Below are 11,171 nucleotides of genomic sequence, written 5' to 3' on the forward strand. Positions count from 1 at the left end.
GAGCCTTTTATCCCCCCTCCACCACTGCTCCGAGCCCCAGCCAGCCCCACAAAGCCTGCCCCACACAGTCACCCACTCCAGCCACACCTGGGCTTGCATTTCCACACGGAAACCACCAGCTCCTTCCTCTCCTTCCCTCGGGAAGCCGCTCGCACGCCGAGCTTGTACAGATTTCCACATAAGAAATTCAGCAATCAGTCCAGGAGCTGTAAGCACTTATGACAACAATATCTATCAACACTTAACCATATTTACAACTAAATCATGTAAATACCAGGCAGCTCTCCTCTGCATGCTGATAATCTGGACAAATGAAGGCTGGGGAAAGCCTCTCCAAGAGGAGAGCAGACAAACAGAACCACGTTGGGTGGGAAACGGGCGCTGATGGCACTGCAGGATCAGTGACAGCACTGAGGACACGATGGCAGAGCCCCAGGTACCCTGCCTGCTGCACACACACCTTCCTGTGCTGGCTCTGTGCATTTTCTGTACACACGTGTGTATCTCGTGTCCATCCCATAAACACTTCAGCCACGGGATCTGTGGACTTCTCAGAAAAACAGGGACAAGCTGCTTCAACACCTACCCAGAGCTCTTCCCTCTCCATCTGCCTTTGAAATCCTTATAAACCCTAGGAGCCAATTTAAAATTAAAAGATCCCAATTTCAGAGAGGCTTTTCTGTCCCCCTCCCTCACCCCCCCTCAAGATGGACCATTTTATTACACCCATTAAACTGACAAAAATGACTTTTCAGCTGGTTCACTGAAATGCCGCTTCTACAGCAGTTTAGGCAAACACTTTCCCAGACCTTTATAAAGGAAAAGTGATTCCGTATGTAATTGGATTTTTTGGCACAACAGAAATACCAAGTTATTAAAACTCTCACATGGCTTTGGATTGTGTCTTTAATGGACGCCAGCATCCTCAACTGCTACAAAGACATTTTACACGAAGCAACAAGGAGCTGCATTTCCAAAGGTTTCCCAGGGGATTCAGGGACAGTTCTCAGCAAGATTCGCTCTTTGGGCAGCGAAATCCAGGAGGAGAAGGGAATGATCCCAGCACTCTCCTCCTTGTCCGTGCACAGCCACCAACACCCACATCAACTCCAGCACAAAATCCCCCCATCCCTCAGGGAACCCACAGGATTGCTCACTCCACTGGGAAGAAGCAAATGACCAGGCTGAAAACAGTTTATTAATCCTCATTTACTGCCTGCAGGATGCTTTCAGCCACTCCCTACCTTCGGACAGGATTTTTACACTGCCACAGACCCCACCATCCACGGAGAACTATTTTCATTTCCTTATCCTGCCCTGTCCAAAGAAATCAGATTTAGAGGGATGCAGTGCATGAGGGGAAGGAGAGGAAGAAACAGTGACTGGTGAATACAGAAGGTTGTCCACAAGATATTTATTCTTGCAGGAACTGAAAAAGAGAGATACTGTAGGAAACACAGAAATCCCATTTAATGGGACTCTTGCTAAACCTTCCCATTTCAAAACAGGAAGGAGATCAATAAATCCAGCCAAGCTCAACACAAAATAGAGCACCCCAAACCCGAAAGCTAGACCTTCCTGAACTGCACTCCACACACACCACGTCGTGTTAACATGAAAATTTTGGATCCAATTTGCTAATGAGAGCCTGGAGGAGCGAGTCATCCTTTAACTGCGCATCCAAAATTCTCCCAGAGTGATTTGGGAGCCACAGCAGCGGGTTTGCTGCACACCCTGTGTTTACAAGGCTCCATGGATCCTCCAGAGCAGTGAGTGATTTGCCTCCAGTGTTTCCCTTGCTCCTGATCTGGGAGTCTCCCCTCTCCCTGCCAGGTCTGAAGGGAGCACTGTTAATCTCCCGTCTATCCCACTTTAATCTTCACCCTGCCAGGGCGAGCAGTGGCTGCAGCTCCTGCTGAGGAAGCAATACCTGGCAGTTATGGATCCAGGGAGTTGATTAAACCTGCACCTTCTGCTAAAGATTCTCCAGAACGATTAAGGGCATCAGGCCTGCAGAGGGAAGGAAAAGCTGTTTGTGTGGACAGAGCTCAGCAACCTCAGCGTGGGATTCGCTCCCGGTGGCTCTGCCCACTCGGGGATGAGTAATGTCTCCTTCAGAGCCACCCACAGACCAGGAGCTGAGCAAAACTGAGCTTTAACTGTGGCAGGGCAAGGAAAGCCATTGTGTGTCGTGACCCTGCAGACACAGACTCTGAATGATGCAAGTCTCCATTGCCAGCAGCCCATAAAACCACGGCAAACCGAGGGCAGCAAAGTGCCAAAGGAGAAACCACACTCACGTTTTATGCACCAAGAGAAATCCTCCCTGCACCCACCCTCCAACACCAGCTATGGACAGCAAGCAGGTAACAGCCCTGCTCCATCCCAGCACAGGTCACAACAGGGACAGGGTGTCCCAGTGCCCAGCTCTGCCCTCAGGACAGGAATGCTCCAGGCATTGGTACAATAGTCTTGAAATTAAATACAGAAATTAAAATTGGTACCTGGGGAACCACACACTGCAGGAATGCTCCAAACACACCCAGGAATCACACACTGAAGGAATGCTCCAGGCACACCTGGGGACACTGCAGGGATGCTCCAGGTTCAAAAGAGCCACTGAGTGCCTGGCAAGGCCTGGCCTCACACAGCTGAAAACAGCACCTAATTCCACACAGAGTGGGAAAAGCAGGAGGGGCAACCCTTGGGAGCTTCCACCAAGCTTCCACCACCGTGTCTGCATTAGCCAAGGCAAATGAAGACGTCAGAGAGGCAGCGGGAGCACAGACAAACAGTTCCAGTGTTTTCCAGAAAAATGGCTTAGAATGAGAATGCAAAACAAACCCAGCTACAGCAATGGCTCTCTAAATGTGGGTATTTCAGCTTCTCATTACTATGAAACCAGTCAGGATTAGCTGAACAACCAAGCTCTCAGGGTTTCTGTGACCACAGGCACTGCAGCAGTGCAGGTGAACATCCAGGGGCTCTGGAGCAGTGCCAGCATTAAGGACTGGGATGGATGGAAGGATGGATGGATGGATGGATGGATGGATGGATGGATGGATGGGTGGGTGGATGGATGGATGGATGGATGGATGTCCACTCACACCCAGCCAGCACACAGACACTGCATGAAGTGTAATCAACCCTTTGCAGCTGAGCCAGCAGCTCTGCCCCTGGTTTGACCCAGCAGTATTTCACCACCTCTCCACACACAAAGGGCAGCTGCTGCCCAGAGCTACCCCGTGCCAGTGAGGTGGGCATGTGAGGTGGGATGGCTCTGGAGAGAGTCACCGTGCCTTTCCAAGGTCAGGGGTGCTCTGGCATCACAGAGCCCCTCCCAGAGCAGCAGCACTGTGACAGGCACGAAGTGAGAGCGCTCTCTCTGCAGAATTAGGGACAGATGTGCCTCTGCCTGGCTACAAAACCAGGGCCGTGGGGGCACAGGCAGCCTTTACTTCTGTGTGTCAGCCCAGAGGCTACACAGAAAGTTCCCTTTCCTGCCCAATTCTCACAGAGCCCGACTTTGCTGCAACCCCAGCTCCAAAGCTGAGCACGAGTAATGTTGAAAGTGCTCTGCCAGGGAAGCTGCCAGGCAGCTCATTTAAAAACAGGGAAGCAGCAACAAGCAGTTCCTCATGCTTGATCCGATTACTCTGATCTCTCTTTTGACGCTGCAGACTCAGGCTCGTATTTCTATTGCTGCACGGGGGGAGAAGGGGAGGGAGGGAGGGAGGGAGGGAATGTCACTTTGCTGCTTCGTATTTCTTTCTTCCTGTCACACTTTGGAGAGGGGATGCACACTGCAGGAGCTGGGTCTGGGGTGCACCCACCTCAGGTCCCCAGGACCCCCCTGGACCCCCACCCGCAGCACCAGCACTCCCAAGAGCCATCACATTTGGGATGAGCAGCCAGGTGCATCCCTGTGCAGGGATCTCCCACTGCAGAGGTGCAGGCAGAGCCCTGCTGACAACGTGGGGAATGCAGTGACATTCCCACTCTGGAAGCAGACCTTGGAGGAGATCATAAATCAGGCTCAGGCACTCACTAACTGCTAAAAGAGGACACCACGAGATCACAGCAGTTTATTCCAGACGTAACCTGAGCCCTGGGGTTTATACACCCAGCTCTTCAAGTCTGAGCACAACCTGAGGAGGAAAGTGACCCTGGAGGCAGCCTTGGCTCTGATGGCTCTTTGGCATCTCCTGATCTCCATCCCCACAGCTGCCACTGCTCAGCCCAGGGCTCCACAAAACGGGACATTTCCTAGGGAAGCCTCCAACTGCTCAGGGCAAACTTCACAGCTGGCATTGGCAGAGGAGGAGAGTTTCCAACACAACTTCTCCCCACTGCCAAATGCACACCTGGGCTTTAAAAAATACTGGCAGTGGTTTACTGTAAAGAGACTATTCCCACTCCAATGCTGGCACCTGAGTGGAACTGCCACTGAGAGGGGAGGGGGATCTGGGCTGTGCTCAGGGCAGGACCCACAAACACAGGCAGGACCAAGGAAAGCCACCAGAGACCTGCCAGAAAGCAGAACCTGTGCGTGAGACTGTCAGCAAACCCACCACACCAAGAGCTGCCAGCACTTCCAGGGACAAAAAATAGCTAAAAAAAGCAAAACTAAAGACATTTTCCAGTTAAGCTACAGCCCACAAAAGTTTCATATCTCTGAGCAAAGAGATGTGCCTAAGTATCTCTTTGATCCTTCAGACTGGAACTTAATGGGGTATCAAATATTCTACTGATTCACCTTGAGAATTTGGTAAGGGCAGAGTCTTTGTAACGCTCAAGTTTTTTAAACCACAGAGGAACACAGTAAATTAAAACCACACCACAGGGTAAAAATAGCCAGCCCAACCCTACAGAGGGACATTGTGGGTCTAAAATAACCAAGATGGAGGGCAGCAAATGTCCCTGGTACAGCCCAGCCAAGTGTCTGCAATGCAATCAGCCACCAGGCACAGACTGGGGTGAACATGTGGTGTGGGGCCAGCAAGGGCACCAAGAGACCCCCAGAACCAGGTCCCCTTGGGATTTGTATTCCTTGCTGGAATTTGGAGTGGGTTGAAAAGACTGACACGAAACTCAGGTTTTCAGAGCACCATCCAGCAGCACACAGTGGTTTGTGGGGCTCCCCAACACCTAACTCACCAGGCTGCGAAGATGTGAGAGCCTGACATGCAGCACAGCAGGAAAACAGAGAGCTTCAACAGGTAACCAGGACAGCAGCAAGAAGAAAAACTGTTTTCCCAGCAGAAGAGGCTGGCAGCAGGAGGGTGGTGGTGGTCACACACGGGCAGGGCCATCACAGGAGCATCGCAGCTGGGGCTCACCCTGCCCTCGCAAATTACAACCTGCAGTAACTAAATGCAGCTGGTGGCTGAAGCAGAGGCCGGCTCATCTCGGAGCAGCTCTCTGTTCTCCAGTTACCAGGGCTGAGACACAGCCCTGTGGTGTTTCCCTCCCAGTTCTGCCCAAAGCCACCCTGCTCCAGCACGCTGAGCCCACGCTGAGCCCTTCAAAGCGTTTGTGGTGCAGCTCCCCAGGAGCCGCAGCAGCAGCTGCTCTCTGCAGCCTGCAATTACAGCCCGGCCAAGAGCCTGATTTATGGAACCTAAACAAGTACATACCACTCCTAATTACAGCATTCCACCTAGGGTCTCTCCTTCACGGCAGGATTCCACGCTGTCCTTTCATTTGGTGCCGGTGGGTTTGCACCTCACCATGTCCCCCCGAGGAACAAGCACAACTTTTTTTTCTTTTTTAACATGCAGCATCCAATTTCTCAGCAGACACTGGCTGCGTGTCCAGCTTTGCTTGTGCTCTCAAAGCACTGTGTCAAGCATTCACTTCCTGGCTCAGCTCCAGGGAAGGCTGCAGGCTCACGCTCTGCTCCTGGAGCCTGCTCAGACCAGGAACTGCAGACAGGAGCCGAAATGCTGGGATACAGGGGGGATCCCTGCTTTCCTGACAGAACCACCACCAAGTGCTACCACAACCCAGAGGAGGAACAGGTTGCCAAAACCCCTATACAAAGTCTGACAACAATCCCTAGAAAAACAGCCGTTCAAGAGAAACATCCAGAAAACTCTGCCTACACGCAGGAAGGCGGGTTTGCCGTTTATGAGGAAATGTGTTCTGAGCAGTGCTTGGACGGTCCATTCAAACAGAAGGTGTATCCAGGCTGGAGCACAGGTTTTACCCCGGGTGGCCTCAGGCAGACACAGGGTTAAGGAGCTGACCCACTTTGCAGCCGGCAATAGGGCAGAGAGCTGACCCATGGCACGGACACGGTGGCAGGACACGGCCCCAAGCGCTGGCAGGGCCGGGGGAGGGCTCGCCAGGCGCGGCTGCGAGCCAGCGCTGCTGGATTACAAAGCCTCCTTTATTTACACACCAGGAGAGACAGCGCAAGGCAAACAAAGGCGGCGGCAGCGCAGCATCAGCACAAGGGCCGGGGGTCCCCGGGGCCGCCGCTGCTCCGGCCTCCTGCCACTGCAGCCACCGCTGCACCAGAAGCAGCACTGTGCCAGGGGGATCCTGGCAGTGCCCATCCCGGCTGTCCATCCTGGAAGTGCCCATCCTGACTGTCCATCCTGGCAGTGCCCATCCTGACTGTCCGTCCCGGCAGCGCCCATCCTGGCAGTGTCCATCCGGGGAGTGTCCATCCTAGCAGTGCCCATCCAGGTAGTGTCCATCCTGGCAGTGCCCATCCCGGCTGTCCATCCTGGCACTGCCCATCCTGGCAGTGCCCATCCTGGCTGTCCATCCTGGCTGTCCATCCTGGTAGTGTCCATCCTGACTGTCCATCCTTGAAGTGCCCATCCTGGCAGTGTCCATCTGGGGAGTGTCCATCCTGGCAGTGCCCATCCTGGCTGTCCATCCTGGTAGTGTCCATCCTGACTGTTCATCCCGGCAGTGGCCATCCCAGCTGTGTCCATCCCAAGCAGTGCTCATCCTGGCTGTCCCTCCTGGCCGTGTCCCTCCTGGCCGTGTCCAGCCCAGCACTGCCCATCCCAGCACTGCCCATCCCGGCAGTGTCCATCCCGGCAGTGGTCCATCCTGGCAGTGCCCATCCTGCAGCGCCGATCCCAACAGCGTTCACCCTGGGACATCCATCCCAGCAGTGTCCATCCTGGTCATGTCCATCCTGGTTGTGTCCATCCCAACAGCGTCCACCCTGGGACATTCATCCCAGCAGTGTCCATCCTGGCCGTGTCCATCCTGGCCATGTCCATCCCAGCAGTGTCCAACCCAACAGTGTCCACCCTGGGACGTCCATCCTGGCCGTGTCTATCCTGGCCATGTCCATCCCAACAGTGTCCACCCTGGGACGTCCATCTTGGCCATGTCCATCCCGGCAGTGTCCACCCTGCAGCAGGTGCTGGCAGCCGCCCCCTCCTCAGTGCAGAGCAGAGCCATCTCCTCGCCTTCCCATCCTCAGGAGCCTCCTTGGCAGAGGTTTCAAACCAGATTGTCGTGCTTATAAACCTGGGCTCAACTGCCTACACGCAAGACAAATGAGCCCAAGCTGCAGCCCAGATGGATCACTTTATTCCCAGCCCCTTCCCCGCCGGTGTTTGAGTCGCATGCAGAACGCAGCGCGTGCTGCTTGAAGGCCAGCGACGAGCAGACTCGCCTCACTCGCATACAAAGGCTCCTTGGAAACTCACTCTGTGTTTACAGAGGAGCCTGGCTCAGCCAGGAGCGCTCGCTGCCCTCTCGGGGCTCTCCCAGACCCGTTTGGTGCCGGCACACACGGAGGGCACGGCCACAACCAGCCCTGGCCGCTCCTCGCAGCCCCGAGCCACAGCCAGGTCACAGCTCCATCCCAGCGCCGTCTCCAAACACCTCCCGCGGTTCTGCTGGGAAGCTGCTGTCCTTGAAGTGCCAGCACAGCCACACTCTGAGCTCCTGAGAGCTCTCCTCAGCCCGGCCCTGCTGCACAGGGCATGGGGAGCTCCGGTAACGCACAGCACGGCGAGCAGCTGGAGAGGAACCACAGAAACACGGATCCAGCCCAGCACACAGGCTCATCCCAGGCTCAGCTCACACCGCTCTCACTGCTGCCTACTGCTGCTCAATAGCCTCTGTGAAGGAGGCAGCAGAACCCCCAGCCTGGCTCCGCATCACGGGCTGCCACCACGGCGGTGACAGCGCTGGCACTGCTGTGCCTCGGGTGGCAGCCGTGCGGGAGCCACGACAGCGCTCTGAGCTCTGCGCTGACACTGCTGCCTCACACGAATCCTCCCTTCGCAGAACACTGATGCTAACACTGTCAGCTTGGAAAAGGGGGAGAACGGGGGGAAAATGGAAATAAAGGTCCTCAACTGTAAGGAAATTTCGCCGAAATGCAGACAGTCTGGGATTTTATCCTGCGATTCACAACACGGCTCTGCCCATTTATCTCACAACCACACAACACCTGTCTTACCACAAGCTCAGCTCACGCCGCGCGGTGTTTCGACCCCGGTGCACGGGTCAGGCACAGCCACTGCAGCCAGCATCCAGCCCTGCTTTTGCTTCCCTTCAGCAGCTCTGCGATCCCAAATCACAGTTCCACCCGTCGGCTGGGCAGCGGTGAACAGCCTGAGCCTGCCGGGGGATCACTCCGGCCTCCAGTTAAAAACTGCTCTTAGAGAATCTGAGGTAAGCAAGACAGCAAAACAAAGGATGAACGCGGCCGGGCTCGCATTTCCAACCCGGGCGTCTCTCAGTACCGGGGTCCCCAGGTGACATCGGCAGGAGACGCAGCAGGCAGTGAAAAGCACCAAACACACAAACAGCGCCTTGTGACGAGACATTTGAGAAGCTTCAACACAGCTACAACAGGCAGAGCCCGGGGCGCGGGGAGCCGGAGCGGAGCGGAGAGGAGAGGAACCCTTCTCCGGAGCGGAGCCTTTCCCGGCTCGCAGCGCACAGAGACGCCGCGCTGGCTCCTTCCCTTCGCTCCGGCTCCCCGGCACGGCCCCGGGGCTGAGCAGAGCCGGCACCGGGGCAGTGCCGGTATCGGAACGAGCCGGCACCGGGGCAGAGCCGGTACCGGGGCAGAGCCCGCACCAGAGCAGAGCCGGTAGCGGGGCAGTGCCAGTATCAGAACGGAGCCGGTACCGGGCAGAGCCCGCACCGGGGTAGAGGCGGTACCGGGGCAGAGCCCGCACCGGGGTAGAGGCGGTACCGGGGCAGAGCCCGCACCGGGGTAGAGCCGGTACCGGGGCAGAGCCCGCACCGGGGCAGAGCCGGTAGCGGGGCAGTGCCAGTATCAGAACGGAGCCGGTACCGGGCAGAGCCCGCACCGGGGTAGAGCCGGTACCGGGGCAGAGCCCGCACCGGAGCAGAGCCGGTAGCGGGGCAGTGCCAGTATCAGAACGGAGCCGGTACCGGGGCAGAGCCCGCACCGGGGCAGAGCCGCCCCTCGCGAAGCGCAGCCCTTGCCGGAGCCGGCGGGAGGCACCAGCCCCGGCCCCGCTCGCCGGCAGAACAAGCAGAAAACGACCCCGCCGCTCTCCCCCCACCACCACCCCACCAAAAAGGCCGCCCGGGAAGAGCGGGGAAGGCATGGACATGTACACAGCCTGTGAATAAAGCTCTTTGTTCGCCGCGCTGGCGGCCCCTTCGTCCCCCCTTTCCTACGAGCGGGATTCAACAGATCGCTCAATGGCCTCTTGTTCTTCCCAAACATCCCGGACACAACAGCCGCTCCTGCGGCCGTGCGGCCCCGCGCCGCCCCTCGGACATACTGGAAACGCGAACGGCGTTAACGGGGGATGCTCGAACCGGAGCCAGCGCACACGAGCGCAGGTCGCCGCTGCGGCTCCGGGCTCGGCGGGGAGCGATGCCAGCCCGGGTGAGGGGCTCGCCCAAGGCATCGGGGACACCGCACCCCGAGGCTGCCGCGGAGAGCACCCAACCGGCCCCGCTCGGGGAGCCTCGTCAGCCTCATTTCATTCATTAGCGCCCGCTCCAGCCGCAGCGACCGAGGCCGGCGAGCGCCCCGAGCGCGCCCGGCTGGGCGGGGGGCGCGGCTGCGGCAGGAGCACCGCGGGAGAGAGGAGAGGGAGGAGAGAGAGAGGGAAGGGAGGAACAGGGAAAGAGACAGAGGGAAAGAGACAGAGGGAAAGAGACAGAGGGAAAGAGACAGAGGGAGAGCGAAGCGTCGCGCAAGTTCCACTCAGATTCCAACAGGTTCCCCGCTCCCGCAGGGGTGCAGCATCCCAGCGCCGCCGCAAACACCGGGGGGGGGGGGGGGGCGGAGATGGGGGGATGGAGGGGGCGCGCAAAGCAATTAGTTTTTAATTGCGGGGCCGCTGATGACCCCCCGGGCAGCGGGAGAAGCCGCTCCCATGGAAACCGGCAGCGGCTGCCCGCGCCGCGCCGCCACGCGCGGCTGAGCCCGCCCGCCGCTCCCGCCGCTCGGGGCGCTTCCCCGGGACCACCGCCCGCTGCGGGCACGGCCCGGGGCCACCGAGACCGGGTGGGACCCGCCGCAACCGTATCGGGGGGCAAACACGAGCGCCGCCGCCATCCCCGAGCGCGAACCGCCCCTCCCCGCGCCGCCCGCCCGGCTACCGGCCGTGCGCGGGGCCGCGTCGCTCGTACCTCGGGGGATGATGGCGGCGGCGGACAGGAGCAGCAGCAGCAGCGGGAGGAGCCCCGGGGCGCCGCCGCCGCTGCCCGCGGGGCCGCTGGGCTGGGCGCGACCCGCCATCGCCGGCACCTGCCTCGCTCTGCCGCCGCCGCGCGCCGCCCGCGGGAGATGGCGCGTCACGGGGCGGGGACACGGGACACGGGACACGGGGCCCGCCCCGCGCCCGCCCCGCGCGGGATCGGCCAGCGGGCCCGACCCCCGGCAGAGCCGTGCCGCGCTGTGCCGGGCCGTGCCGGGCCGTGCCGGGCCCTGCCCCGCGCCCGAGCCGCCGCTCACACCCCGACCGCCTTTTGCCGGGCCGTGTGTCCGCCTCCTGCAACCCGGAGCATCCTCCTCCCACCCTGGGGTACCGCCCCAGCATCCTTCCTTCATCCTTCCTTCCTTCCTTCCTTCATCGCACCGTGCTGCCCCGCCAGCGCTGTCCGGCCCGGGATCATCCCCCGGAGCATCCCCGCCATCAGCATCGTGTCTCCGTGTCCCCTCTCTGTCCCCGAGCACCGTGCCGCCCGCCCCAGCA

At 58.8% G+C, this 11,171-nt stretch overlaps 1 protein-coding gene across 7 annotated transcripts in view; it reads right to left on the bottom strand.

Moving 5' to 3' along the window:
- CADM1 (cell adhesion molecule 1) overlaps window positions 1-10,761 on the bottom strand; it is a 133,091-nt gene extending 122,330 nt beyond the window's left edge. For 6 of the 7 annotated variants that reach the window (XM_056509560.1, XM_056509558.1, XM_056509554.1 and 3 more), the window contains exon 1: window positions 10,606-10,761. In XM_056509560.1, the coding sequence (XP_056365535.1) occupies window positions 10,606-10,714 (109 nt within the window). In that variant the 5' untranslated portion in view covers window positions 10,715-10,761. The remainder of the gene's footprint in view (window positions 1-10,605) is intronic. The other variant, XM_056509555.1, reaches the window with a different exon arrangement.
- Between the last annotated feature and the right edge of the window lie 410 nt (window positions 10,762-11,171).

Source organism: Oenanthe melanoleuca, chromosome 24 (assembly GCF_029582105.1).
Source record: "Oenanthe melanoleuca isolate GR-GAL-2019-014 chromosome 24, OMel1.0, whole genome shotgun sequence".
Classification (NCBI taxonomy): domain Eukaryota; kingdom Metazoa; phylum Chordata; class Aves; order Passeriformes; family Muscicapidae; genus Oenanthe; species Oenanthe melanoleuca.